Source organism: Mus pahari, chromosome 17 (assembly GCF_900095145.1).
Source record: "Mus pahari chromosome 17, PAHARI_EIJ_v1.1, whole genome shotgun sequence".
Taxonomy (NCBI): Eukaryota; Metazoa; Chordata; class Mammalia; order Rodentia; family Muridae; genus Mus; species Mus pahari.
Window position 1 is genome coordinate 2292688 of NC_034606.1, and position 26206 is coordinate 2318893.

Below are 26206 nucleotides of genomic sequence, written 5' to 3' on the forward strand. Positions count from 1 at the left end.
ATGCCATCTGCTCTGCAAGTCACCATCAGGCCATAGTGGACACCTTGTCAGCTGGCAACCTCTCGGGCTCTCCTGACAACTCCTGAACCTGACTTTGGCTCGATAATCCTAATTCTTCTGCCAATGTTAATGACGGGTATTAGTTTGGTTTGGTTTGTTTGTTTTGTCTTACTTTTATCCCAGGTTGACTTCAAGCTTGCCATATGGCTGAGGGTGATCTTAACTTCTGGCCCTCCTGTGTCGACCTCCTGAGTGCTGCGACTGCAGGTATATGCCACCATACCTACAGTCCTAGGGCTCGAACCCAGGTCTTCATCCTAGTCAAGCACTGATCCACAGAGCTATATGCTTAGCCGATAGTGAATACTTAGCTTTCTTTCTTTTCTTTTGGTTTTTCGAGACAGGGTTTCTCTGTGTAGCCCTGGCTGTCCTGGAACTCACTCTGTAGACCAGGCTGACCTCGAACTCAGAAATCCGCCTGCCTCTGCCTCCCAAGTGCTGGGATTAAAGGTGTGCGCCACCACGCCCGGCTGAATACTTAGCTTTCGATTGAAAGTTATAAAATAAAACATCAAACATGGCCAAAGAGACATGAATGAGAATTACATGACCATTCCAAAAGGAACAAAAGTCTGTTAGTTCTCTTAAGGTTATGATTGGTTGGCAGCTGGACTCAGGAGCTAAACATAGATGTATTCACTTATAATCCCAACATCTGGTAGGCTGAGGCAAAAGGATCGTGAATTTAGGCCATCTTCAGATACTGAGACCCTATCTCAAAGTCAAAGTAAAATAAACACTACCTAAGAGCTAAAGGAGAAATGGTTTCTGTGCTGAATGCACAATAGTCTGAGTGACCTAAGTTTTAAGATAATGCTGAGACAAATACCACGACATGCTTACAGTAGAGAAGGCAGCCCCACAGCCTTCAGTGTCAAAAGCACAAACTCAGGGCCAGTGAGATACTCAGCTAGTAAAGGTGCTTGCTTCACAAGCCTGGTGACCTGGTTTCACATAAAACGCATGTGCGCGCACGCGCGCGCACACACACACACACACACACACACACAGCAATAAAAATTTTTAAAAAGAATACAATCTCATTCAAATGCATAACATTGTAAAGATTTTTTTCAGCCCCTCTTTCTGACTACAATTTGTATTGTTCTTGGCCTGAAGGCCACTTCTTGATTGTACTCCTGCCTGTTTAACCTTTGAATCTGCTCAGGAAGATGGAATTGTCATCTCTGGAAAAGTGCATTGGGCTTCAAGGAACTGAGTGCAGCTGCAACCAGGAGATGGAAATGTGACTGGCTGGGGGATTGTGGGATTAAAGAGAAGGGATTAAGAGCCTTCCTTGCCCTGTGAGTAGCATGATTCCATAAATCACAGGCTAACCTTTGCTTTGCTCAGCCCTGTATTAAAACATACACTATAACAGCCTCCCCTAATCAAAACTCCTCATCTTTAACATCGGGATGGAAGGCACAGATGCCAAAGAGGGGTCAGAGGGGAAACAGAAGAGAAGGAGGAAATGGATAATCTTGGTGATGGTGGCCGCTATTTTGATAGGAACCAGAATGTCTGCACAGTTTCAAGAACCACGAAAAAGTGCACACAGTGCTGGAAAGAAGCCCTCCAGCTCCAGTGTGCCTGGCTGGGGAGGACTGAGAAGCTCCAGAGAGCACAGCTGGCTCTGCAGGCTGCTTCTGTTGCCTTTCTTCATATTTATTCCCAGATTACATTTACAGCTGCTTTTATCTGCTCTTTAGAAATTCTTGTATTTGGGAAATTGCTTATGGTAAAATAAAAACCCACTTGTTGACATGGAAATGTAATTTATTAGCCAGCTAGAAATCAGTTATCTCTTAATATGTGGAATCTGGAACTTTCTACTCTGTTCAAGATGCCATTTAGAGAGATGCAAATTTATTATACCCAATGTGACTCCGGGCTGACACTGAAGCTAGTGCTCACTTCAAGAGAAAGTAAATGTCTATTTCCCCTTAACATCCATGAAGGAATGACCAGCAGAGCCCAGCACAAACACAGCTGGAGGACAAACTGCAGAGAAGTAAAGCAGAGCCTGAGCTTGTTAAACACAGGGCCAACAGAGAGTTCTCCAAGGCATGGACATCAGAGAGGAGCAGTGAGGGCACTGTACAGAACCTGACCCCAGGATAGCTAAGGTGCAGTGTCTCTGGACTGTCGCAGGAAGCTCTGATGCAGGTCACCACAATGGCCCCTCACCAGGAGGCAAGGCAAAGTCCCGAGGTTCTCAGCCTTGGCAAGGTGTGATGTGTGTGTTGGTCAGAGCTCAGGAGTCGTTGGCCTAGAATCTAGATCAGGCTGTGTAAAAACCATAACCACACAGAATAAAGCCCACAATTTACCACAGGTTTCCTCAGAGCCCGGAGTTTTAGACTGATTTCCTAGTTTGCTTTCTGTGGCAGTGATAAAACACTAACCAAGAACAACACAGGGAGTGGATTTACTTAGCTTATAAGTCATCAGGGAAAGTCAAGGCAGTAACTGGGGGCAGAACTGAAGAAGAGACCATAAAGGAACAGTGTTTGTCTGCGCGCTGCTTCCTTCTCTTATACAGCCTAGGCCCACCGGTCCAGGGATTTCACCCTCCACTCACCCACACAATCAATCAGCAATTAGGAAAATGTTCCACAGACATTTCCACAGACCAGTCTGATAGAGGTGACCCTCAGGTGAGGACCTTTCTTTCAAGTGACTCTAGCTTATGTCAAGTAGACAAAAATCTACCCAGCAAATCTGGGCAGCTAAGCAGATTTTGAGCTGCGATGGAGAAATGTAGGTGGGGCCTAGATCTGTGAGCACAAGTGTAAGGATGGTTCCTCTGTCAGAAACCTGGTGAGATGTGAAGAGACATCTCTCCAGCCCAAACAGGACACATCAGACCCAAGACATTAGACCCAAGTCTAGCATGGTGATGCAGCAAGTGTGGTGGGCTTGCTTATAGAAACATGGGTGAGCAGTTACTTACAAGGTCATGGGTACCTCAGTTTGTTTTCTATAGCTGTGATAAATCCCATAATGAAAGAAACTTGGAGGTGAAGGGGTTTATTCGGGTTACATACCATTGATGGGAGTCCAGGCAGGAACCTGGAGGCAGGAACCGAAGCAGAGGCCATGGAGGAACGCTGCTTACTGCTTTGATGCTTCATGGCACTGCCCACAGTGAGTTGTGTCTTTCCACATCAATCTTAATTTTAAAATGCAGACTTCCCTATGGGCCAAACTGATGGGGACTTTGCTCAGCTTGAACAAGCATAGCAAGTGACTAAGAAGCAGCTGTGTCACCACAAAGTCCCACCCGGCATGAGTCGCCACTCACAAAGCTGCATCATTGGTAACCCAAGCCATGTCAATCCTCCATACCATATATACTAAATAAATCCTATATCCTACATGAACCCAAGACATGCACAGCAGGAGCAGGACTATGTGGGGGGAAGATGGCTAGGGGTGGTGTGTAGCAGAGTAGTAGCTGGAAGGGTCTGAGCTCCACCCTCTACAAGGAATGGTCTCCTGCTGTAGAGACATACATACTCTGATCTTATGTCATCCACGAGGACATAGCACTACAGGTTACACTGGCCCAAGGCTCCAACTTTAAATGTAACAAAATGCTGACAATCAGTTTCATCCTAAGTCACACAGAGGCCAGGCCCTGCCCTTTTCTGTTATGGCTGGCAGGGAATTGGATGTTGCCATACAGTGGACCTGACAGCTAATGTTTGTTATTAGCTTGGCTTGATCTGGAATCAACTATGGGTCAAGCTACTGGGCATGTCTGTAAGGGACTTCCCTGATCAGATTATTTGAATTGGGAAGACCTGCCCTAAATCTCGGTGGCATTTTCTGGAGGATCCCCAGATATAAAGGCCCAAAAGAAGGCAGCGCTGCTTCTTCCTGCCTGCTGCCCTGCAGTCTTTTGGGCAAGCCAGCAAGCAGCATTTCCCTACGCTTTCTACTTCATTCAGTTCCTGCCTTCAGATTCCTGTCTGTCTTCCCGCCACGATGAACTGTGACCTGAAAACAGAAGAGGACACGAACCCTTTCCTCTTCAAGTTTATTTTGGTTGTGGTGTTTTATTACAGTCACAGAGAAGTAAGCCAGACCTTTCTAAGTGCTGACATCTGCTCTTTCTTCTAATACCCATATAGCTGCACATGGTGCCCTGCCACGATCTGTCTTTATATAAAGGAACTGGAATGCATATATAGTAACTTGTCCGAGATCATACACTAGATGGTAGAGTTAGACCGTCGGCAGGCAGCCTTGTTCCACAGGTTGACTCCTCATCTGCAAGGAAGACTGTTACCTGCCCTGGGAGCATGAGGACGACCTAAACTGGAAATATGAGCAGCTATTGCCCAGGCCACAGAGTAATAGTGGAGCAGAGAAGGAGACCAATAGTGAACAAAGAAAAGAAAGAGAATTCAAGATAGGATTTGAGTGCCTGTATGTAGATGTGCCTAAGCCTATTCAGTCATGGACTTACAGACCAGTAAGCTTGCTTTAACAAGATGGAGTTGAGTTTTTGTCATCTAAAAACCTAAAAAATCCTGGCAAATAATACTTGTCTTGGGGTGGGGTAAGGCAACTAGGGATGTGGTAAAGTCCAAGTTAGCATATTTCATATCTACTATAATTCTGGGGATGTGTACATGAATATGTGTTGTATGTTGAGGGAGGAACCTGTGTGTCATAGAACACATGTTATTGGGGGACAGCTTTTAAGAATTGGTTTTCTCTATCATAACGGTCCTAGGGAATCCAACTCAAGTAGTCAAGCTTGGCGGAAAGCCCCTTTACCTGCTGAGCCATCTTGTTGGCCCAGGTTAGCATTTTATGGCATGCAAATTGCTGGAGCATTCCAAATTGTCCTTACATTACCGTGGCCTGTACCAGCGACCATCTGTAGATGTGATGGAAATCTGTGAGCCGTCTGTCTATAGACACAATCCACTGGCCCCTAGAAAAAAAATCCTACAGTTAGAGCTATTGCCTTAGCAGGAGAAAATGTTTGATCGGTCTTATACATGCCTGGGGTTCATAGCACACTGCAAATAACCCACAGAATGCAGATTGAACACAAAACAGTCACACTTTTGGAATTGTGAAAAGTGGGATTGTTGTAGTGGTTCTGTTTTGTCTACATGCCTTTCTAAACAACTGAAAGAATGGTTGTCAGGGATAGCCAACACTCACCCCACTATTAGTCACTGCTCTTCCTAGGTCCCTGAGCTCTGGAGAAGGAGATTTAGAGCTCACAGCAAACTTCTGAAATGTCTCTGGTCAGGGGCAGATGTTTATTAGGCATGTATAAAACACCGTATTGAAGATTGCCAGCCTTCTATCAGCACTAACAGAAAGACTAAAGAACACATACTTTTTGAGTGTATTAAAACTTTGTTTCTGGATCTTGAAGGGCTGAAAAGATGGCTCAGTTTGTAAAGTGTCATGCAAGCATCAGGACCTAAGTTCAAGCCCCTAGAATCTGTATGAGAAACCAGGTTTGCACCTACAACCACTGGGATGAAGGACCAGAGAGAGAAGGATCCCTGAAGCCCTAGGCCAGCCAGCTTAGCTGTGTGCAAGCTCAGTGAAGAGACTTGTCTCTAAAAATCAGGGTGGAAAGCGAAAGACAAGTCCTCATGATGTCAGCACGCACATGCGCACCCCTACACCAGCAAATACATATACGGCAGGCTTGTGCATTTCCCAGTCTTGATGGGCTAGCATGCACTTTGGTTCTCCATGAGGGATGCAGTGGATGGCCTTTCTCAACCTTCTTTAACAAAGGAACTCCCCCTCTACCCATCACTCCTAGCACCCCCCCCCCAAGAACCCTGCAGCAAAATTACTAAGATCTTGATGTATCCTGAGCACTGTGCAGGGAACTCTCGTAGGTCTCAGGGCTCACATTTTCCCCTGTAAATCTGTTTTTGCAAACTGAAGCAGAGGATGACAAATCCTTCAGCAGGCCCCCTCAGCACCTGGGGTCCTGGGGGGACCTCTTTCTCCCAGGCCTCTGTGTGGGAGAAGTCAGAAAGTACAGCTGCTGCCCCGGGCCCCACAAGTCCTGCTCTGGGCTCTGCAGCTTTGAATTGCCCCTGCATGTAATTATAAAGTTCAGATCCAGTTATTTACTTTCCCTGTTCCATGCAGAGTGTGTTACTGAATAATCACAGTTTGCAAGTAAACCCAGCTTTTCTGCTGCAAGGTCTGAATTAAAAAGATTACAACCCTCTATCATTCCACTTTAAACAGAAACCACTACTTGTGTAGCTTTCAAAAGAGAGAGCGAGGAAACAATGACTGTCTGTCCTCTCAGAAACGCAAGCACACTGTAGAATTAGGGTGTTTACATGTGTTTGGTTGTTTCTGACAGCCCTAAATTGCCTCATTTGGAAAGGCAGAGAATAACATGTCTGTTTCTAGCATTTCCAGGAACTGAGTCTGGTAGCAGATTCACTATTGTCTTCCAGAATTTAAAGCAAAAAAAATTACAACCAAAGTGGTATCAATTTGCCCTATTTATCTTGGGAATTAACTTTAAAGCTTAATTGTCCAAGACAGTGACCTGTGTCCTCATGAAAATCCCCAGAGAATTAGACAGGCTGGCAGCCACTTGGGAGGGATGTGAGTGTTGTCCAGGGCTGAATCGAGGGAAACTCTTAGCCCAAGGATGGAAGGGGACCCTACAAGTACCCTTGCTCAACACTCAGATCAAGTTCCTAATTCCCTGCTTCTGTTCGACCCATGTCTCTGCCACTGAGCTGGTCCAAGATTTGCCTGGGGCATGTCCCTTGGTAGAGAGAAAAGACATATCATGGAGAGAAGCTGACCCAGGTCAGTTCCTGAAAGACCTTCTGTGGATAGACAAGTAGCCAGAAGATGAACTGGAGAAGTTCTGAGTGTTTAGAAAGCCTCTGGGCAGGACTTCATCTGGAAGTCTCTCTTAATCTGGCAGAACTTGGAACAAATGTTTGTCTGAAAGCATATACGATCAAATTAATGGAACAATTGAAGGATGGAGAGCAATAAGTCACAGAATACAGCTCATAAAGTTTGCTTTCTGTACGTGGTACAGTGCTGGAAACTGAATACACACTGGACTCAGTGGAAGGACATGCCTGCCCCACCCCCACCCCGCCTGCCCACTCCGTCATCCTACACATACTTAAAAATGAAGAAGAGGGAAGAAACTTATTTGAGCAAATCACATCCAGGCCTCTGCTGTGGCCAGGGTAAAACCAGGTACTCAAGAGGTCGCCTTGCTCTATCATGAGGTAATTGAGCAGTCAGGAGAAGGAAGCACAGACTGTATAACGGCCTGATGGAAGTACAAACAACTCAGGTGACTGCCTACATGCCACTGCCCTGAAGAAAAGCCGTGATGGGCAGAAGGGACCTCATGAGGTAGACTGCCCACTGTGTGCACAGCCTCCCTGGGCCTGTTTAGTTAGCTCAAGGTCTTTTCTCTAAGACACGGTGAGCACTTGTTGCTTTGACTTTGCTCAGGGAATGTTATTCCTTTTGGCCAAGGACAGTTTCAGGAAGTCCTCTCCCGGGATGATGGCACCTGCGGTTAGCAGGGTCAGATGAGTTAAATCAGTCATGGCAAGGGGCTGCACGTCAGATATCAAAGCCAGATAATCCTGAAGTGGGCTTCTCCAATCACGGAACAGGCCCCAGGGCAATTCCATTGTGCTAGGAACGGTAATTAGCCCTGGGGACCAGGAAAACTGATTTGAGAACCATGTAGTTTATCCTCTCAAATGCAAGCAAGTGGAAACCAATGAGAGGAAAGAAAAAGAAAACAGATTTCTATTTTGGCATCTGAGAGAAGAAAATAACAGGGAGCGACCCTTTCTTGCTTTAAAGTTATCTATTCTTAGCCATGCCTCAGCAGCATTTGGGATCACTAGTTCTCCAGCATTCAGCAGAGTTACCTGGAGAGGCCTTTAAATGGCTGGACCCCAGGCCCAGGGCAACAGTACTCCTCCCATTTGAATTGAGAGTGAGCTTTTGAAATGTTTGGACAGAAACAGATAAGCCATAGGAAGCCATTATAGATGTTTAACACATGCAAGCAAAACGTTTTTTGAAGGATCTCTAAAGAAGCAGCCTGTCCAGTCTGAGTCAATGGTCCTGCTCAAAGGATGGGCATCATTAAAAGAACAAGAGATCAGAATTATTTTAGCAGGACAAAGGACTCAGGGTTGTTGCCTGTGTCACCCTGATTCATGTCAGCTGGGTAATAAGGGAGTGAAGTGGACAATGAGCAATGTTCTTTAAGTCTCCTGACCTCCCTCTGCTGGCCTCATAGACTTACCTTCAGGCAGAGAGTCTCTTCATAAGGCAGCAGCCAAGTGTAAGAATACCTGTGTAAAACAGAGTGAAACATTAAGGTGACTGGTGTCAATAAACATCAAGTTTTGACATAAAAAAAAAAAAAAAAAAAAAAAANAAGCAGCCTGTCAATTCTTTCAAATTTAATCTATTGCCAAACCCCCTAGGGACTTAACTTTTTAAAAAGTCCTAGATTAGTTCTTCACTCAATGCTACATGGAAAACTGCTAAGGCTGGGGCTCTGGTTCCTGACAGTCCTTGGTAGCACACATACATGACATATTAAATTTCCTGGAACCAAATGCCAGCTTCACTCTAGATGAGGTTGTGAGCCGTAGCAAAGGAAGCCATCGCCAGAAATGGTAAGTTCCACTCAGGTCTAGCTTAAGGAGATTCATCCCACCCACCCACAATGAGCAGATTCAACCTACCTACCCCCCAAGCCCTCCAGCCTCTGCAGCCAGACATGCAAACGGATTGTATGATACTAGCATAAGTTCCCATTCCTTGGTTTAAAATCCTCAAAGCCCAACATGTAAAAGAGGACCAAACCCACTCAGACAGCCTTTTCTACCTTAGCAGGTTATTGGGAACTGTAAGGTAAATTATCACTGTGTGTGATTTAAATATTTGAGTAGTTTTGCTATAAAACATGCATGGTCTTCCTATACATCAACTATATACATTACTATTTGGACATAGTTACACACTAAAAGGGGAAAGTATGTTTGAGGGGTTGATAAAAATTTTGATTGTACACAGACAGAACATTATACTTTATTTTTAAAATATTGCATGGCTGGCATAAACAAGTCATAGACTACAGATGTGTGTTAGTCAATTCAAACTGTGCACATTTGCTAGGTGGAAGGGAGGAGCCTGGGTTTTAAAATCTGTTTGGGCTGTATGTTCTTTCCCTTCTTAGCAGAGTGGGAGCCAAAAGAATTGAATTACAGGGTAGAATATAAAATACCTCCTTTAAGGAAATAAATGTGCATAGAAACTATGTAGGCAGCTCTCTCAGGCATGGGAAGCCCCTGGGGCTTGTGTAAATGTGTATTAGTGTGCCTTCAACAACACTCCAGATGTTTCTGAGAGGAAAAAAAAATCACACTCCCCACACACTGGCACCAACACCCTTGCACAGGACCCTATACTCCTTACTTGTCCCAAGCCAGGAAGCAACCTGAATCATGGACTGCAAGTGAGACTGGGAGCAGCTAGCCTTTGCTACTTGCATCTGTGTGCACCTGGAAGACCCATCTATCTTGCTGTTGCGGAGTATCCATTTTAGATTTGGAGGGAGGAGCTAAGCCTGTGAGCACTCGCATGGAAGATTCAGAGGTAGAACTAACCCAACAGGCTGAGAGGTCCCATCAGAACAACTTTAAATGGTAATTAAGTTTCTCTATACTTATCTTTTGAGACTGTCCTTGGGCTCTGGCTGAGCACTTCCTCGCTGTGTGTGAGGTCTTTCTGCAGCTTTGACTTTGCCCCTCTGAGGAACCTGAGCAGACTTTTCCCACTTCAGCTTCTGGCAAAGGAGGCTGTAAAAAAGCTGTTCTGGCTCTTGCAGCCCACCCCAATCTGGGTCTGCTTCACATTGCAACAGGGCCAGGAAGAATCTAGGACTACCTCCACCAATGACAGCTCAGTCCATCTCCCAAGGACACGGAGCGCTGCTGCAACAGGTTCCATCATTCAGCCCGCCTGACTGTCAGAGCACGACCCAAGGGCATGGTGCCCTGTGGAACAAATGGCCTTTCTTAAGGATCCATAGCCAGATGGTTCCAGACTGGTTCCTGTTTAAATCTTCCCTTTAAATCTTACCCACATTCTTTGTCCTTACCTCCTTACAGGCAGTCTACAGTAGCTCTAACAAAGGAGAAAAGAATTAGTGATGGTAATGGAGGCTCCAACATGAAATCCTGCAGATATAGGTGCTCAAAACACACCGAAGGAGAGCGCAACCAGGATCTCAGAAACACAGCAGTGATTATTGTACAATACATGTATATTTTATACTGCTGCACACAGAAGGAAGCAAGCATCAACATAGACATGCTATGGCTGAGACTAATGGTTGTCCCTGGTGTCTGTTCTCTTCTTTACTGGGAGAAGTCTGGATTGTATCTGGGGACCCAGAGAAAAGATTTCATTTGAAAATCTACCTTCGCACCCAGGTATGCACACTGACTAGGTTCTGTTTTTTGGAGAGAGGAGTAGGGAGGAGGGGAGGGAGGGAGGGAGGGAGGGAGGGAGGGAGAGAGAGAGAGAGAGAGAGAGAGAGAGAGAGAGAGAGAGAGAGAGAGAGAGAGAGAGAGAGAGAGAGAGAGCTTTCTTCATTCTTCATGCTTCTTTGTCTTCCTCTTTGGGACTTAGCCAGAATGAAGCCATGTTAGAGTAGCAGGTGGTCCTTGTGTCCTGAAATTGGCAACACATCATGGTAGAAGGAGCCAAGCAGCTGATAATCAGAAAGTGTCTGCCGTACCCACTCAGTTTCTTGAGGACTCAGTCTCTTTGTTGTTGAAACATACACTATACTTTGGTTTTTCTAACACAGCTTCAGTGTATTTGGGTATATTTTCTTCTTTGTGAAGTCCAAAAATCAATTGTATCATTCTTTCACTAGATTAATGTCTATAATAAGGGCTTAAATCCCCCCAAAATATTTATTCATCATAGACTGGCACTGTGTGTTCTTTAATTAAATAAAATCAGAGGGACAGTAAAACATAATACACAATATGGTAAGCCTGTTTTTAGTTACAGTGACTATCCAGACACTTTTCTCTTGATAAAAGTTCTTATCAAGGCAGAAGATTGACAGTTGCGGTGTCCTGGGTTTATAACTTTATAACTAGGCATTAGACACTCTCCCATTTTCTTCCACTCAGTTTCTTCTCCAACCCCTTTTATAATAAGAAGAATTGTCTTGTGTTAGCAAGATGAGTTCATGTTCATGGTTGAAACATAACTTCTGAGAATAGCTGTTGAGATGGCTCAGTAGGTAACATCCATACCTCTCAGGCCTGGTGACCTGAGTTTGATCCCTGGCGCCTACAGAGAGATGGAGTGAGAGAACTGACTCCAAAGAATTGTCCAATGACTTTCCACACATGTAGCGTGACATGAGTTCACACAACATATCATACATGCATATGAACATAGAAATAATGAATTAAAGTTGTAAGAACATTGATACAGATCCTGTTATTTAGCCTAAGACATATGTAATTTACAGATTCAGAAACTGGGTCGTCAATAAGTAGCAATATTTGCCCAACATAGTAGAGTTATCAAGCAGGAACTTCTAAGATTTTGTGATATACATGATATTACTTACAAATGTATCTGTCTCCCCAGTAGACTGCAGTTCCTTATTCACTGTTGTAGCCTACCTACCCAGGACAGATCATACTGAATCTGCCATACATGTCAACACATTAACACCTGAATCGGGCATAGTGGCCCACACCTTTAACTTCCAACACTCAGGAGGCAGAGGAAGCTGAACTCTGTGAATTTGAGACTCCTCGGGTCTACAAAGTGAGTTCCAGGACAGCCAGAATTACATGATAAGACTCTGTCTCAACAATAACAACAACAACAATGCATTTAAAATCTAGCCATGACCTTGCTTCCTCGACTTGCAAGTGTTTTAGAAACCAATGGTCTTAATACAATCCAGGTTATTCCCAGGTCGTTTAGCCATTTAAGATAATGTGGTTAAGGATAAGACAGAGGGGAACAGGACACCCCCATCTGGCACGTTAATGTTCTCCACACTCTCCAAGGCCTGGGTGGGTCCAGCACTTGGGCATCTGGACGTAGGCCTCATGGCCTGGGCATCACTATGCATGCACTATGTGAGCTTTCTAAGCAAAGGAAAAGGTGACTGTGGTCTAACACATATTAGAAATACTGCAGCCCAGTGTCCTGACATCATAGCACCCACCCGGTCTGATTCTGGATACAAGCCTGCTTGCCAAGCATAGGCCTGGGTGTGTGGGGACAAAGGACACAGAAAGAGGGTTAGGTGATTCTAAAATAGAATGTGTGTGTAGTTAGCACATGCAGTGTGACCACACAGTCATAGGATAGAGAGGAGTGGGTTCTCAGGGTGTGTCCCTGATCTATGACATTATCTATGTTTGGAGCCCCAAGGTAAATTTACCAAGTTTATCACTTTATATAAGACTAAGATTCTCTGAGCTTTCATCTGAGTTTATCCTTATCCACAAAAACTGAGTCAACTTAGCCATCTCTACTCCCTTGCCTCCTCTGGCAAGGGTGACAGAGTGAGAAATAGTCCTTTTCTCCTTGGGTTTCATTACAGAATCAGAAGTGAAGAGAGGTATGCGTGAAGTATGGTCACCAATCAGGGAACCCATAGCAAAATGATCACCTGATCTTATGTGACTTATAAGTTGACTTATAAGAATGACCTAAAGATGTAGGAGAATTCAATATATATTTCAAAGGTTACTGATAAATAGAAACATTAAGCACTTAAAAAAAAAAAAAAAAAAACCCAAGGGCAACCAATCTTAAAAATTCTACCTTCCTTGCCACAACCCCATGTTCAAGGTTTCCAACAGTAACACAGTTGCCCAGTACCTGGTACATAACAGACACCGAAAACTATTGGTTGAAAGGGAACTGCATGGGCCCTGTAAGCTGGCACCTCAGAGTCATTTGGAGTTTGGTAACTTGGATTGGATTCAAGAATAGTGCATAATCCTCTGGGGAAATAGGCAAACAGCTACAAGGATATACATTTTTCCTTTGTTAAAACTTGTGTCTGAATTCAAATATTGGCCTTGGCATTTCCCAACTGCTGGCCTCTCTGCATCTTACTGTGTTAAACTATTTGCACTGGGAAGCAAAATCCTGTTAAGAAATATGATCCTCGGTTATAAAGAGATTACCATGTTCCTGACCACTGTACATTTTATATTTTTAAAATCCCCATAAGAAAAGGTCATTTTAAAATATCTATTTGTTAGACTGGAGACAGACTAACTCATGACTACAGTCAAAAGGAAAATGAATTTTAATATGTTTTCATGAATTGTCTCAGCCTTTTTAAAGTCTGAAAATTGGGGGTGACAAAAGAGTTTAATTAACCTGGGTTGGGGAGGGCTGCTGCTGTCTGTGAGGCAGAAGGCTTCCTGTCACTCTTCCTGCTAATAGTTAGTTCCCTGGCCCCGGAATCTCTGAGGGAAACTGTGGTCTAGTGAAGGGTCAATGAGAACGGATAGGGAGTCAGGGTTCTAGACAGAAAGCCTGAGCTCTGCAGGAAACTGGATTCCTTTGGCATAAGATTAGGAAGTGCTGTTTGTATTCAGAGTTTAGTTACTCCAGAAGAAAATCATTCTGTACTCCCTAGAGAAAGGCAAAGGACTTGATCCAATCTGAAGGTGGCAAATCAGCAGTTCCAGAATGAAGACCCATGTGCTGGTTTATGTGGCCTTGTGGCTAGGCTAGCAAGATGACAAATGTGAGCTGTTTGGAAGCAGCGTAGCACATTGAGTAGGGCTGGATGTGTGGACACAGGCTCGGGGGTCTTCGTCATACGCAGCCTCACCCTCACCCTGACACAGCAGCCCCAACCCTTACCCACTCTTCATCCTGCCTGTTAAGATGCTTCACCCTGTGCTGTGCCCTGTGACCTACTGCTGAGAGGGCTCTTGCAGGGCAAGGGCAGATGCGTGTGGAAAGGTACCCAGCAGAAAGGTACCCAAGAGCTGGTGACAGAAAAGAATAGCATTTGCCTAGGTAAAAGGAGTTGATGAGCATCTCAGAGACGTGGAAGCTATAAGTTGAGGTTAGAGCTCTGTTTTCTTGGTTCCCAACAGAAACATATTTTGAAGTCAAATGGAATCTAGTATTAGATTAAAATTTTGGTGGCCAGCAAAGAGAAAGACACTGCTATTCTCAACAGGTTTCCAAGGATTTTGAAGTTGCGGCTGTAAAGCCAGAGAGTGGCCAAAGGACTAAACCATTGAATGAATGAGCAAGCTGTCCAGACCAGCTGTTTGGGTAGTGTTTTCTCTAGGGAAGGAAGAAAGAAAATGGGGGAAGATGGAAGAGAGGGAAAGAGAAAGCCAGAAGAGTGAGGGAGCTTTCACCATTGTTTCCAAGTGTCAAACTGATCAAGTTCAGTGACTCTCAAACTTTGGTCTATTCATCTGGAGGATGTAAACACAGTTTTCTGGGGTCATTCCCAATTCTGACTCAGGTGGAACAATTCATTTGGCCTCCCTAAGAAGCGCAATCCATGCTTAATAGGCCCCCGCTGAGAAGCATATAACTCTCCTACTGAATGTGGGGAGCTGCCTAGGCTGTCTTTGCCCCATTTTAGAAAAACAAAAGTCAGCAGCAGGAGAGTAGCTGCTGAGCAGGAGAGTAGCTGCTGAGCAGGAGAGTAGCTGCTGAGCAGGAGAGTAGCTGCTGAGCTCAGGTCTGGAGGATTGGAACTCACTGGAAATCAAGATTTCTGTCAGAATTGTCTATTAGGAAACAAGCGCGCAAACGTGTGTGTATGCACGTGTGTACACACACACACACACACACACACACACACACACACACACACACGACCCAAGACCTGCAAGAGACCAGCAGGAGAGCATTGGGCCTTTCCCACCTTGCTGACAGGTTGCTGGGGGCTCGGGGGTGGGTCGGGGAGACTTGACAATTCAAACACAGACTCTGGGTCTGCCTCCCAGGCTTGGTCTTGGTCACATAGCTTTCCCTGAGCTTTCCCCAAGCTGCTCCCAAGTGACTAGGTGTCCCCTTTGCTCGTTGTCAGAGGTGTGTATAGTGCAGACTCCGGTGGGAAGAAGCTAAATGGGTGCTCCTGGGTCCAATACACCCCCCTCATCTCTCTCTAGTGGGTAGGGTTCAGCAAAGGGCATCTGGGTCTGATTTGGAATAGCCAGGGCGAGGACCCATGGCTGGAGGATATGTCTAGCAGCCTGCTGCACACAGCACACACTACTTTTCCTCTCCTGCAAAAGGGCTCGGGTTCAAGCCAAGGGAACCAGGCAGTGAGATCACACCCTGGAACCCATGCCACGAAGTGTTCGGCCTGTGCCTCCAGGGGGCGCTGCGGCCCTTCTAGCGGACTGCAGAGCTACAGTCGGCCGGCGCTTTCCCGTAGTGTCCCTTTGGGCAGCCCGGGACCTAGCCACGGTTTCTTAAAAGATGGAATTCTTAATCCTGGCCCCTCCACCCTCAGCTCCGTGTCTAAGACTCGCAAGCCTCTCCGCTCGCCTGGCCCCTTCACCGCCCAGTGACTGGAGGGCATGCACTTTTAAGCCGAGCTATGGTCAAGTTCTCCAGGCTGCAGCAAAGCACAGCAAAAGGTCGCTGTTCCGCAGAAGCCGAAGAAAAGCAGGGGAGGCGACCCATAGAGGGATCCTAGGGAAGAAGATACAGTTTCCATAACTTGTTTGTTTTTTTTTTATTTATTTAGGCTGTCTGCGGCACGTAGTCAACTTCAGGGCGTCTGTGTCTGACACCTGCTGGCTCCACCCGCAAACTCCTGGGTGGGCTGGGGGCTGCGCTGCGCGCGCGTGTACACACACACACACACACACACACACACACACACACCAGCTCCTCTGCTAGGCCTTTTCCCCTTCCTCTCATACCACAAACGTTGGGGCAGCAACCGTTCAGCCCGCTCCAGGTCAGCGCGTCCCTGTTGTCTAAAGCCCAGAGCTGTGAGGACTGAAGCTGACCCGATCCACGGAGTGAACCGGCAGCTGAAACCCGACAGGGACCTGAGGGTGCAGCTGGCCTGCGGCAGACTCGGGGACCTCGGCTTCTGCACGCCAGGCCACCAAGGCTCGTTTGGTGGCCGGGTGGGCCAGTTTTCTGCACCGAGACTTATTGCAGGTCTGTCTACCTGGTGAGCCGGCTCTCTCAAAGCGTGCGGACTTGCCGCCCTCCCACCCGCGAGGTCTGAGCGCGGAGAAGTTCCGGTGCGGGTCCCAGGCGGCCGCCCAGCGGCCTAGGGAAGCTGCGGTTCGGAGAGCGCTCTGCTGCACCTGCCCATGCCCGCTGCAGGGCTCAGGCCGCCGGGCCCCGCAGGACCGCGCTGCTACCTGCAAAGGTTCTCGGACTCTATCCAACCTTTTTTCCATCCGCGGTGGAGCTCGGGCTGGGTTGGGCCAGAGTTCTTCCCAGGCTGAGAAGCGCGAGGTAAACGTGTTTACAGTAACAGTCTGGCTCGGGGAGCTTTCGGAAAGGGGGATGTAACTAGTGCGGAGTTAGAAATTCTGTCTACCCCACGGGAAAGGCCAGAGATTCAGTACTCAATACACACGGGCCCTGAAGGTGCGAAGCCTGCTGATGCAGAAGTTGCCTCCACTTTAGTGCAAGGGAACTAGAAAGCACTGGCTCAAAGCTCAGGTCACCAACAGTGCGTGTATGTCCTGGGAGGGTCTGAATGAAGAGAAAGTTCCCTCCAGTTCTCTAAATTGAGAAAGGCTGTTGAAGAAATGAGGTGGTTGGAGAGAGGGAACCGCAGGCATTCTGGGAGCTGAGGCTCAGGACCAAGCGCTGAAATGAAAGCACCCTATGGAACTCACTGGAGAAACGTTTTTTTAAAACCCCCAACTCTTCCCAGGCGTTCTCCTACGTCCATCAATTTTATTCTGAAGTTAAGTCCTGCAGGATACTGAACATTCGAGTCTCTGTTCCAGGCTCACTTCGTAATCCTGGCGAACCTACAACTGGTGAAGATGACCTGCTATTCCTGAATTACGTTTTACCAAAGAAACGAAAATTAATATGCACCTTGACAAGAAGAAAACAAAAAGGCTTTTACCTTAATGGGATCGTTTCCGTGGTGTCTGCCTGCCTTCTTGCTTGGTCTTCGACGGCTCGGCTCCTAGCTTTCTGCTTACACCTATCCACCTCCTCACATAGCTGAAGTTCTTGTAATTGTCCTTTGAGGGGGCGACCGAAAAGCATCTTTTGGCGAAACACGTTTGAATTTTACAGTTCCTTTAAAAGATCTATGGTTCTGCAAGCACCAGCTAAAGTGTCCTCAGGTGGTTTGGGACCAGGGACGGTTTGCTTAGTTCTGTTCCGGTGCATTGCGTCTGAAAAGTAGCTGCTTCAAGTGGATCTTAGCGTCCCCTGCCACCCTTTTCCAGAGGGACTGTAATACCCTCTCATTTACACGCTCACAAAACTAAACCTTTAGGAGAACTAAGAAACCTAACAGTACACGTCAAATTCAGTCAATTTTCCTGGCGGCTGAACAATGAACTCAATTTTTGCTGAGAATGAAGATAATGCACGTTTTGGGGCACTGGAATGGTCTTTTCCTAAAATTTAAAAATGATTGTTCTTCACCCATTCCAGATGGGCAGGTTATTGTTTGCCAATGGGTTACAGATGCCCACTCCTTTGCCTTAGTTGGTTAACTGCTTATGAAATGTACATTAGCTGATTAAAGCTTAGATATTGAAAGAAATTTCTCTCGGAACATCCAGATGACTCTGCACTAATTATGAAATTAGTCAATTGTCACCTTCATAAACAAACTTCGTTTTGAAAACGGGAGGAAACCAGACTACACACATAGCCACAATTGACCAAAAGTATGCCCAGAACTGTTTTACATCGGAGGAAAGGCGGTATATGCTGGAAAATAAAATCTAAAACTGATAGCTTTGGCCCTTTGAAGCAGATGATCATATTAAAAGTGTTAAGATGTGTAAATGACGCGACAGCTAACCAAGTAAAAGTACGGAAAATGCCCTTTGGACGTCTCTGCGGGCTTGGGAGAGCAAAGACCCAGTAGGTGGGTTTCTAACTGTGTGAGGAAAGTGTCATCCAAAAAGAGGGGATGGGCGTTGTCTTTGTGTGAGGTTTGAATTGAGTCACCTTGGGCTCTGTGTCTGGGTTAACTGGGAAACCTCAAGCGAACCTGCGCCTTTAAGACTCAGTTGCTATCCAAACACAAGTAAACAGAGTGGACCATTAGCGGGCGCCGGGCTTGGAGGCGGAGCCTGGGCGCTGCAGCCCAGCTCCTCTGCAGGACGCCCGCTGCGAGGGGAGGCGGGGCCGCTACTAAAGCCTTGGACTCCGGGCCAGGGGCAGCCTGGGGCGGGACGCGGGCCGGGACGGAGCTCAGCGCGCTCGCAGCCGGAGGGTGATGGCCCTGCAGGGCTGCGGGCTCCTACTTTACCCGCAGTCCGCGGCCAGAAACTGGCCCAGGCACCGGGATCTGGGCGAGCTCTGAGCACTCATCCAGAGCAAGCTCGCTCTTTACACATCCCGCTTCCACGAACTGCCGAAGACCAATTACCGCTGTCGCTTTCGCTCCCCCAGATCATGTCCTCAGTTCCCGGGACAACGCGCCGAAAAAGAAGTTCGCCCAGTTTGGACCTCATGACCTTTCCAAGCTGTGCGTCCTGCTGTCCGGACCTAGTCTGAACCGCGCTGCCCAGGCAGACATCGGTTCTGGCGGTGAGTGTCCTTTCCAGGGCCAGGCTGTAGCCTTCCAAAGGAAGGGAGGGATGTGGGTGCTCAAGGGGCGCCCAGGTTCTCAGTCTGGAGCGCTACAAGTTCAGAAAATGAAAAGCAGCCGTGCGGACCCTAGTCCCGGGCCTCGTGTTCTGGCCGACTCCGGTCCCTGCACGCGACTCCCAGCTAATACACTCAGTTGTACTTTTGTGCGCTGCCCCTTAGTTTGGTTTTGGTAGATTTACGCATTCGGCAAGATTTATAAAGGCCGATCATCTTTGTGGCCAGATCCCATCACCCGGTGATACTGCTCCCCTGCTCTAGAAAGCGGGATCCATGCTTCCTCCTACTGCAGCTCCGGCACACAGCACGGAAGGGCCAGGACGCACGGTGCAATCAAGCCAGTGACTCCGAAGGCGCATTTCACAGGGGAATAGTCCAGTCATGGGTGATTATTTTTCCAACCATGTGCTGGCCTCTTGCTTTTCCTCCCGCTCCGGTCTTCGTCCAGAGGCCATCACGCAAGCTTCTCAGGAGCTGAGACGCTTGGGTTGTCGAGAAATAGCTCGGAATGGAGTCGCGGTTGTAGGAAAGAGGCAGGACAAGGTGTTTGTGGAGGCGGCAACGCTGGATCGGTCTCCCCACCTGTGAGCAGAGAACAAAAGAGTTCTGACTGCTTTCGAAGCGAAACTGGGTGCAGACAGCAACTTTCTCTGCTCCACAAATTCCAGTCTTGAACAGAACAAGAAAATGAAATGGAGAGAGAGGGAGCGGAGACAAACGCAGTTTATGCGGAGGGCGCCTTAATTTAATTAACTCTTCAGGAAGGCAGAGGCACGGGGAAGGGGCAGGAACTTCGTGCTTCCCACTACTTGACCAAATTCTCCTCCCCCACCATGATTTTAGATCTCTTTCTACTATAGCTCTTTGGTTTATATACAGTTCTGTGTTTGAACTGAAAATCAGCGAACATATCCGTCTCAGAATTCAATATACAGGGTCTAGCAGATGACGCCAAACGGTGGTATTATTATTATTATTATTATTTTGTTATTATTATATAATTCAATGTAACATCACTATTACCAACGACTGGAGATTCTTTATCAAATTATCAGGAATCCTGTGTTCTCCAGTGTTTTTAAAGTTTTACCAAACTGAAATTAATATGTACAATTCTACTTTGCTGACAGCCAGCGAAATTAAATTTTACAAATCGTCTAACTTGCCTGAGAATTCCATTGAAAACCGATGAAAGAAATGTAGCTTTATCTCCATTGAACCGTTTATGACTTTTCATGGTTCAACTTTCTCTCCTCACAAAATTAAAGGTAACCAGTGGTCCGAAACATGCTAGTGGAGAGATGACAGCAGAGGGCCCATAGTTAGTGCCTGAGGTGGAGTATGTATGCTGCCCCAACAAAACGAAAGTACCTTAGATCTATGGGTTGGCTTAAGCGATGGTTTGACTTCCATTGCTAGAGACTAAACAGGAGCGTGGGAATCTGAACTCCCTGGTAATTTATGTTTGGTACGTGTTTAAGGGCACTCTGTTTGTAAAGAGATATCAGAGGGCATGCTGGCTTGCTCTTCCTTTACCAGGTGACTCTTCCTTGCAAATAAAGCAAACTTTCTATGAAGTGGCAATTTGGGACTAACAGAAATTATAAGTCTCCTTTCTGCAGTATAAATTATTGGGAAGGGAAGAGTGGCACTCTTTTGTTCTTTGCAGACAGAATTAAGATTGTGACCTTTATGGCAAAGTTAACTTGGAGCATTTGGAGTAAAAAATCATCAATTTTGATAGTTGTTCTGTCGATCAACAGGGCCATCCTGCCAGTTCCGTCTATGCTGAGAATCATGCATTGCCTCCTGCATTTGTTTCTAAGAAATCTAGACTGAGAATAAACCCAGATAATCATTTTTATTTCCTCTCCATGCAGGAGAGAGGCTGCCTTTCGACACTAGGGGGAAAATGGTTTGACTTTCTGGAAAATCCTTATTACCTACGGAGATGGAAATAAAGATGAAATTTTTTGTTTTTAATTGAAGAGAAGACAATCAGTGATGTTAGTAGAACTTCCTACACACACACACACACACACACACACACACACACCATAGAAGAGGGGTTCAGTGTTGCAGCTGAACAACAGTGAATAGTGATTTGTGTGGTGGGAGAGTTATTACTAATGGGAGTTTACAGTTCCGGTCGAATGCTCTGAGACCCTCCGACTGTTTGACACTTCTCATTAACTCCCAGCCTGAATGCTCAGATCACATACCACCAGGCAGAAGCAGTTCGTTAATAAATCTCTTGTCTCCAAACTGTTCCCAACAGTGGAGGAAGGAGGGAGCCCACGGAAGCAGCTAGTTTCAGCTTTGCTAAAGCGCAGTGTCATAGCGCAGCCCCTAAGCCTGCTGGCAGATAGAGTCTCAAACACCTCTTCATAAACGCTAAGGGGCAGAAAATTCGGTGCAGAAAGGATTGGGTGGGCAGGAAGAGTGAGGCGGGCCCTAGCGCCCCCCTGCCTAGTCCAAAACCTCAGGTGTCCCGGTGTTGCGACGCCTTTGGCCGGCTTTCTCCCTTGCCTGGCGAAGTTCTCAGCTCTAAACCCCGCACCTGGGAGGCCTCTGGGGGTGCTGCCAGAACTTGTTTATAAAAGGGGGTTGGCTGTGGGAGACTGTGGGCTCACTGTGAACGCAGTTGAGGTGCTCCAAGGGACCTGGGTTGCCCCGGTGGACGTGGGCATCAGGCTGCAGGTAGCCTAGGCCTCTCAATATGCAAGGACCTCCTGCAGCGCCTTTCTTCGGCCTCATCCTGAATGCTCACTTCTTTCCGCTGCTCTTAAGGCTTCCTGGGGGTGCCAGATCAGGAAGCAGCCCCACCCCCCTTTTTCTGAGATCCTAGCTCTCGGTTTGGGAAAACAGGGTTCCAGACTCTGGTTCCGCATCCTCCCTCACCCCGGGAAATCAGCTGGAGTCTGGAAGGGATTTTGGTAGGGGGTTGGAAGAGAGGCAACCCGTGAGAAGAAGGGCTAAGTCCAAGCTGAACCCAGTCCCCTAGGTGTCACTTTTCCTTCCTGTGGGCCCGTCACTTCTGATAAATGGGAGTAAGGCAGAGGAAAATTTTAAAGAAAGAAAGAAAGAAAGAAAGAAAGAAAGAAAGAAAGAAAGAAAGAAAGAAAGAAAGAAAGAAAGAAAGAAAGAAAGAAAGAAAGAAAGAAAACCCAGCAAGGTCAGCGTGAGGAGAAGCGGAGCCCTGCAAGCCCGGGAGGACATAGTGCTCCGGGTAAGCGCGGGAAAGGCGACCTGAGTGGGGCGCAGCTTGGGGAGAAGCCACACCTGTGGATCGAACCAGGCCTTCGGGTCCCACGACCTGCGGTGCCCCAGGGAGCTGGCAAGCTCTGCGCGACAGCAGTTGACTCTGTGGCCTGTGGGCCTTGACCTCTCAGTCCTCATAATTTCCCCCCTTAAGAAGATGCGGGTGACAGTGGTACAGACTGGTGCAGCACCAGAACCCTCTGCCCGCCTTTCTTTCCCCGGTCGGAGCCCCCTGCCCTGGAACCCGATCTTCTTATCACCCGCTCGCCCGAGGGCCTCTTACTGCCCAAGCTCTGAGAATCTCGGTGCAGACTGGCGGGGCTGATTTCGTGGTCTTGGAGACTAAGGAAAAGGGAGTTTAAGAGATGTCACAGGCGAGTTCGCCCAAGGACTGAAGAGGCTGGATAATTAATCGTGATGTCTCCCTCTCTTCCCCGGACATTTTTAGGGATTCCTCTGCGTGCTGTTGTTTTGGGGGCTTTTTCCCCTCACACCCTCCGGCCTCTGAGACCTGGAAGAAAGGGGCGGCGCCCTGCACCCCTCCGGAGCCTTCAGGAAGATGGGGAGCAAGGCCCTGCCGGCTCCCATCCCACTGCACCCGTCGCTGCAGCTCACCAATTACTCCTTCCTGCAGGCAGTGAACACCTTCCCGGCCGCAGTAGACCACCTTCAGGGCCTCTACGGTCTCAGTGCGGTGCAGACCATGCACATGAACCACTGGACGCTGGGGTATCCCAGTGTGCACGAGATCACCCGCTCCACCATCACGGAGATGGCGGCTGCGCAGGGCCTCGTGGACGCTCGCTTCCCCTTCCCCTCACTGCCCTTTGCCACCCACCTGTTCCACCCCAAGCAGGGGGCCATTGCCCACGTCCTTCCAGCCCTACACAAGGACCGGCCCCGTTTTGACTTTGCCAACTTGGCGGTGGCCGCCACGCAAGAAGATCCTCCTAAAATGGGAGACCTGAGCAAGCTGAGCCCGGGGCTGGGGAGCCCCATCTCGGGCCTCAGTAAACTGAACCCGGACAGAAAGCCCTCCCGAGGGAGATTGCCCTCCAAAACGAAAAAGGAGTTTATCTGCAAGTTTTGCGGCAGACACTTTACCAAATCGTACAATTTGCTCATTCACGAGAGGACCCACACAGACGAGAGGCCGTACACCTGTGACATCTGCCACAAGGCATTTCGGAGGCAAGATCACCTACGGGATCACAGGTGAGGCTGGGGACTATTGCAAGGTGAATCTGCCCATGAAGTGTCCTATTAGATATTCCAAGTGTCACTTAAATCCCCTCTATTATAGAATGCTCATCCAAACCCCTCCCAAAGCTGGCCTCAGTACACTCCCCCCCCCCAGCCTATTTACCGCCCCCCAACCTCGCAGCCTGCCGCCGACCGCTGCTGCATTTTTTTGGAACAAGAAAGAGCCGTCCTCTGTCCTTGAGCAGGAAAAATCTGGCCTAGGAGTCAGTAACTGTGTTTCCTCTGAGTCGGCCTTGGTACTGAGTGAGGGGTGAAAAGGCTGCGGGATCGCGGATTCCTTCCAGCTGGAGGGGTGGGGTGCAGGTTTGGGCTGCTGTAGCGCCATTTCCGGACAATCTACCGGATTCTTCTACACCCACCCCCTTCGCCCCAACACACCTCCCGGAGTGTCCTGGAGCTCAGGGTTTCTTTGTGGGGGTCTTGAGTCATTGTTTTTAAAACGTCTCCCACCTACCATCACACCCTGAATAAGCAAAGGACATCGGGTTAAAATAATTGCCATGGCGTGGAGGTTTCACCTAAATCTACCTGTAACTTCTGAGGTGGGACTTCATCCTCGAGGCCAAGAAATGATTCGCAAAAATCGTCTCCCAACCCCCAGCCTTGCCTTCTGTCTTGATTTGGCCATTTTAAATCCCAGAGAAAACCCTGCCGGCCTAGAGGGCTCTCTCTGCTACATTTCCAGCTCCAGAAACGTGCCAGAGAGGTTGGTCAAGGGAACATAAAGCCAGACAGCTCGTGAATGTTTCCAAGAGTCTGTTAGTTGAGGTTAACCATAAACAGAATTATACAGAAAATCTAAAACAACATAAGTAATAGAAATGCTGCTTTCTTCCCCCTCTCAAAATTTCATTGGAGAAATTGTGGAAAGAATGATCATTTCAATGAAAACTTGTATTGATTTTCAGGTATATCCATTCCAAAGAAAAGCCCTTCAAATGTCAGGAGTGTGGGAAAGGATTCTGTCAGTCTAGGACTCTAGCCGTTCACAAAACTTTACATATGCAGGTAAGTTTATTTTCTTCTTTTAAAAGTGCATGTTTCATTTCTACCATTATGGCTTTACACAGAGTGTCTAAGGCAGGGGTGTCTCTTTAATGGTTCTTCTTAGATTAGCTTTCTGGGGTGGGAAAAAGCAACACTTTTTTTTTTTAATATAAAATTAACATTATGTAACATAAAGAATGTTTCTTAACGAACAGCCCAGCCGATTAACAATAAATCCTAATGTTAGTATTATATATTTTTTCATCCCATCTGTTCTGCGTTTAAAACTTCCGTGTTTGGGAGGAAATAAAGGTAATTTTGACAGTGGAAGAATCATGGTGAAATCCCATATGCTGTCTTTCCCAGGGGCCTCGTAATTTGTAGTTTTCAGGACATAGAGGAATAGTTTAATTTTCCAGCAAACAGGAGCTTCATTCCCGGGAGAATGCGGTTCCTTAAGAAAGGACTACCGCAGCCCGCCCCCCCCCCTTCCTGCCCTTGACGCAGCGATGAAATACGTGGCCCACCGAGGTGGTCTTATCAGTGCAATCGGGCCTCTGCGGGTGCTTGCTCTTGTGATTCACGATTGGCGGATTAGGAGCACAGATCTGTCCCTGCAGGTCCCCTCTTTTGTTGTCGCGCGCTTGTTATTTTAAGCTTGATACGGATAAGACAAAAACGGTTGAGGAGGGTGCCGTGGTGGTGTGAAGGATTAATCCTCTGCCTTGCTTCACATCTGAACAGGAATCTCCACACAAATGTCCCACATGTGGAAGAACCTTTAATCAGAGAAGTAATCTGAAAACTCACCTTCTCACCCATACAGACATCAAGCCCTACAGCTGCGAGCAGTGCGGCAAGGTGTTCAGGCGAAACTGCGATCTGCGGCGGCACAGCCTGACTCACACCCCGCGGCAGAACTTCTAGCGAAGCCCAGGATCTGTCCTGTGCGGCCCCGGCTCCCTCCCCCCAGACACCTCTCCTTGCCTCCCACCCCAGGGGCCCATCCCTACCCTCATTGACCCCAGCTCTTCCCTGCCTGCAGCCGCACCTGCAGCTCCAGGGAGTTAACTGTTCTTCTGAGGACTGAGAACTCTCTAGAAAGCCACACACTACCCCCTTCCAAACCAGCATGTGCTAGATCCTTGTAGATATTCACGGCTCATTTTAGAGCTCTGTACATAATGTTGTGGGTCTTCCTCCGGTCGTTCTGTTTGTTTTTGTATCTTGTTGGATGCACCTAGACATGGAAAACGAAAACCAAATTTATCTTTAAAGACTGTATTTTCAAAATAAAACCTTTCTTGAGTCAGTGCTTCTTGAGTGGACAACCCCTGCAGCTTCAATGGAGAGGATGTTCTTTATTCCTAGGTTTTAAAAACAGGACTTCCAGTTCTCTTAATAAAATTTGAGCCCCCCCCCCTTTGTACAGGGGCATTTGGAATGGGATCTTGCCCTTTTCTTTTTTTCAAATATATAAAACTGAACAGCCTCAGGGTCTATCCCTCTTGTTAATTCTACTCTCCAGGTAAGTATGCTGTAGTAACTATTGTTGATAACACACTGTTACACCCTTGAAAGGCCTCACGGCAGAAACACAACTAGAGGAGAGAAGGGAGCTTGGTGTTCTGGAAGAAGTCCTTGACCTGTTGTTGAAGTTTATGGTGGGCAACTTTTCCTACAATTAGACTTTGAACACTGTGATTCTCACTATAAACACAGACTTTATCCTGCCTTCAGGGAATGA

At 47.3% G+C, this 26206-nt stretch overlaps 1 protein-coding gene across 2 annotated transcripts; it reads left to right on the forward strand.

Annotated features, from left to right (window-relative positions):
• Positions 1 to 18517: 18517 nt before the first annotated feature.
• On the forward strand, positions 18518 to 25787 carry Osr2 (odd-skipped related transciption factor 2). Of its 2 annotated transcripts, none has more exons than XM_021216551.2 (4): positions 18518 to 18888; positions 22658 to 23424; positions 24381 to 24480; positions 25204 to 25787. In XM_021216551.2, the coding sequence occupies exons 2-4, from the start codon at positions 22769 to 22771 to the stop codon at positions 25384 to 25386; spliced, it is 939 nt and encodes a 312-aa protein (XP_021072210.1). In that variant the 5' UTR covers positions 18518 to 18888; positions 22658 to 22768; the 3' UTR covers positions 25387 to 25787. The 2 variants fall into 2 exon arrangements, with proteins under 2 accessions (XP_021072210.1, XP_021072211.1); XM_021216552.1 differs by having other exon boundaries at positions 25286 to 25771.
• Positions 25788 to 26206: the final 419 nt, after the last annotated feature.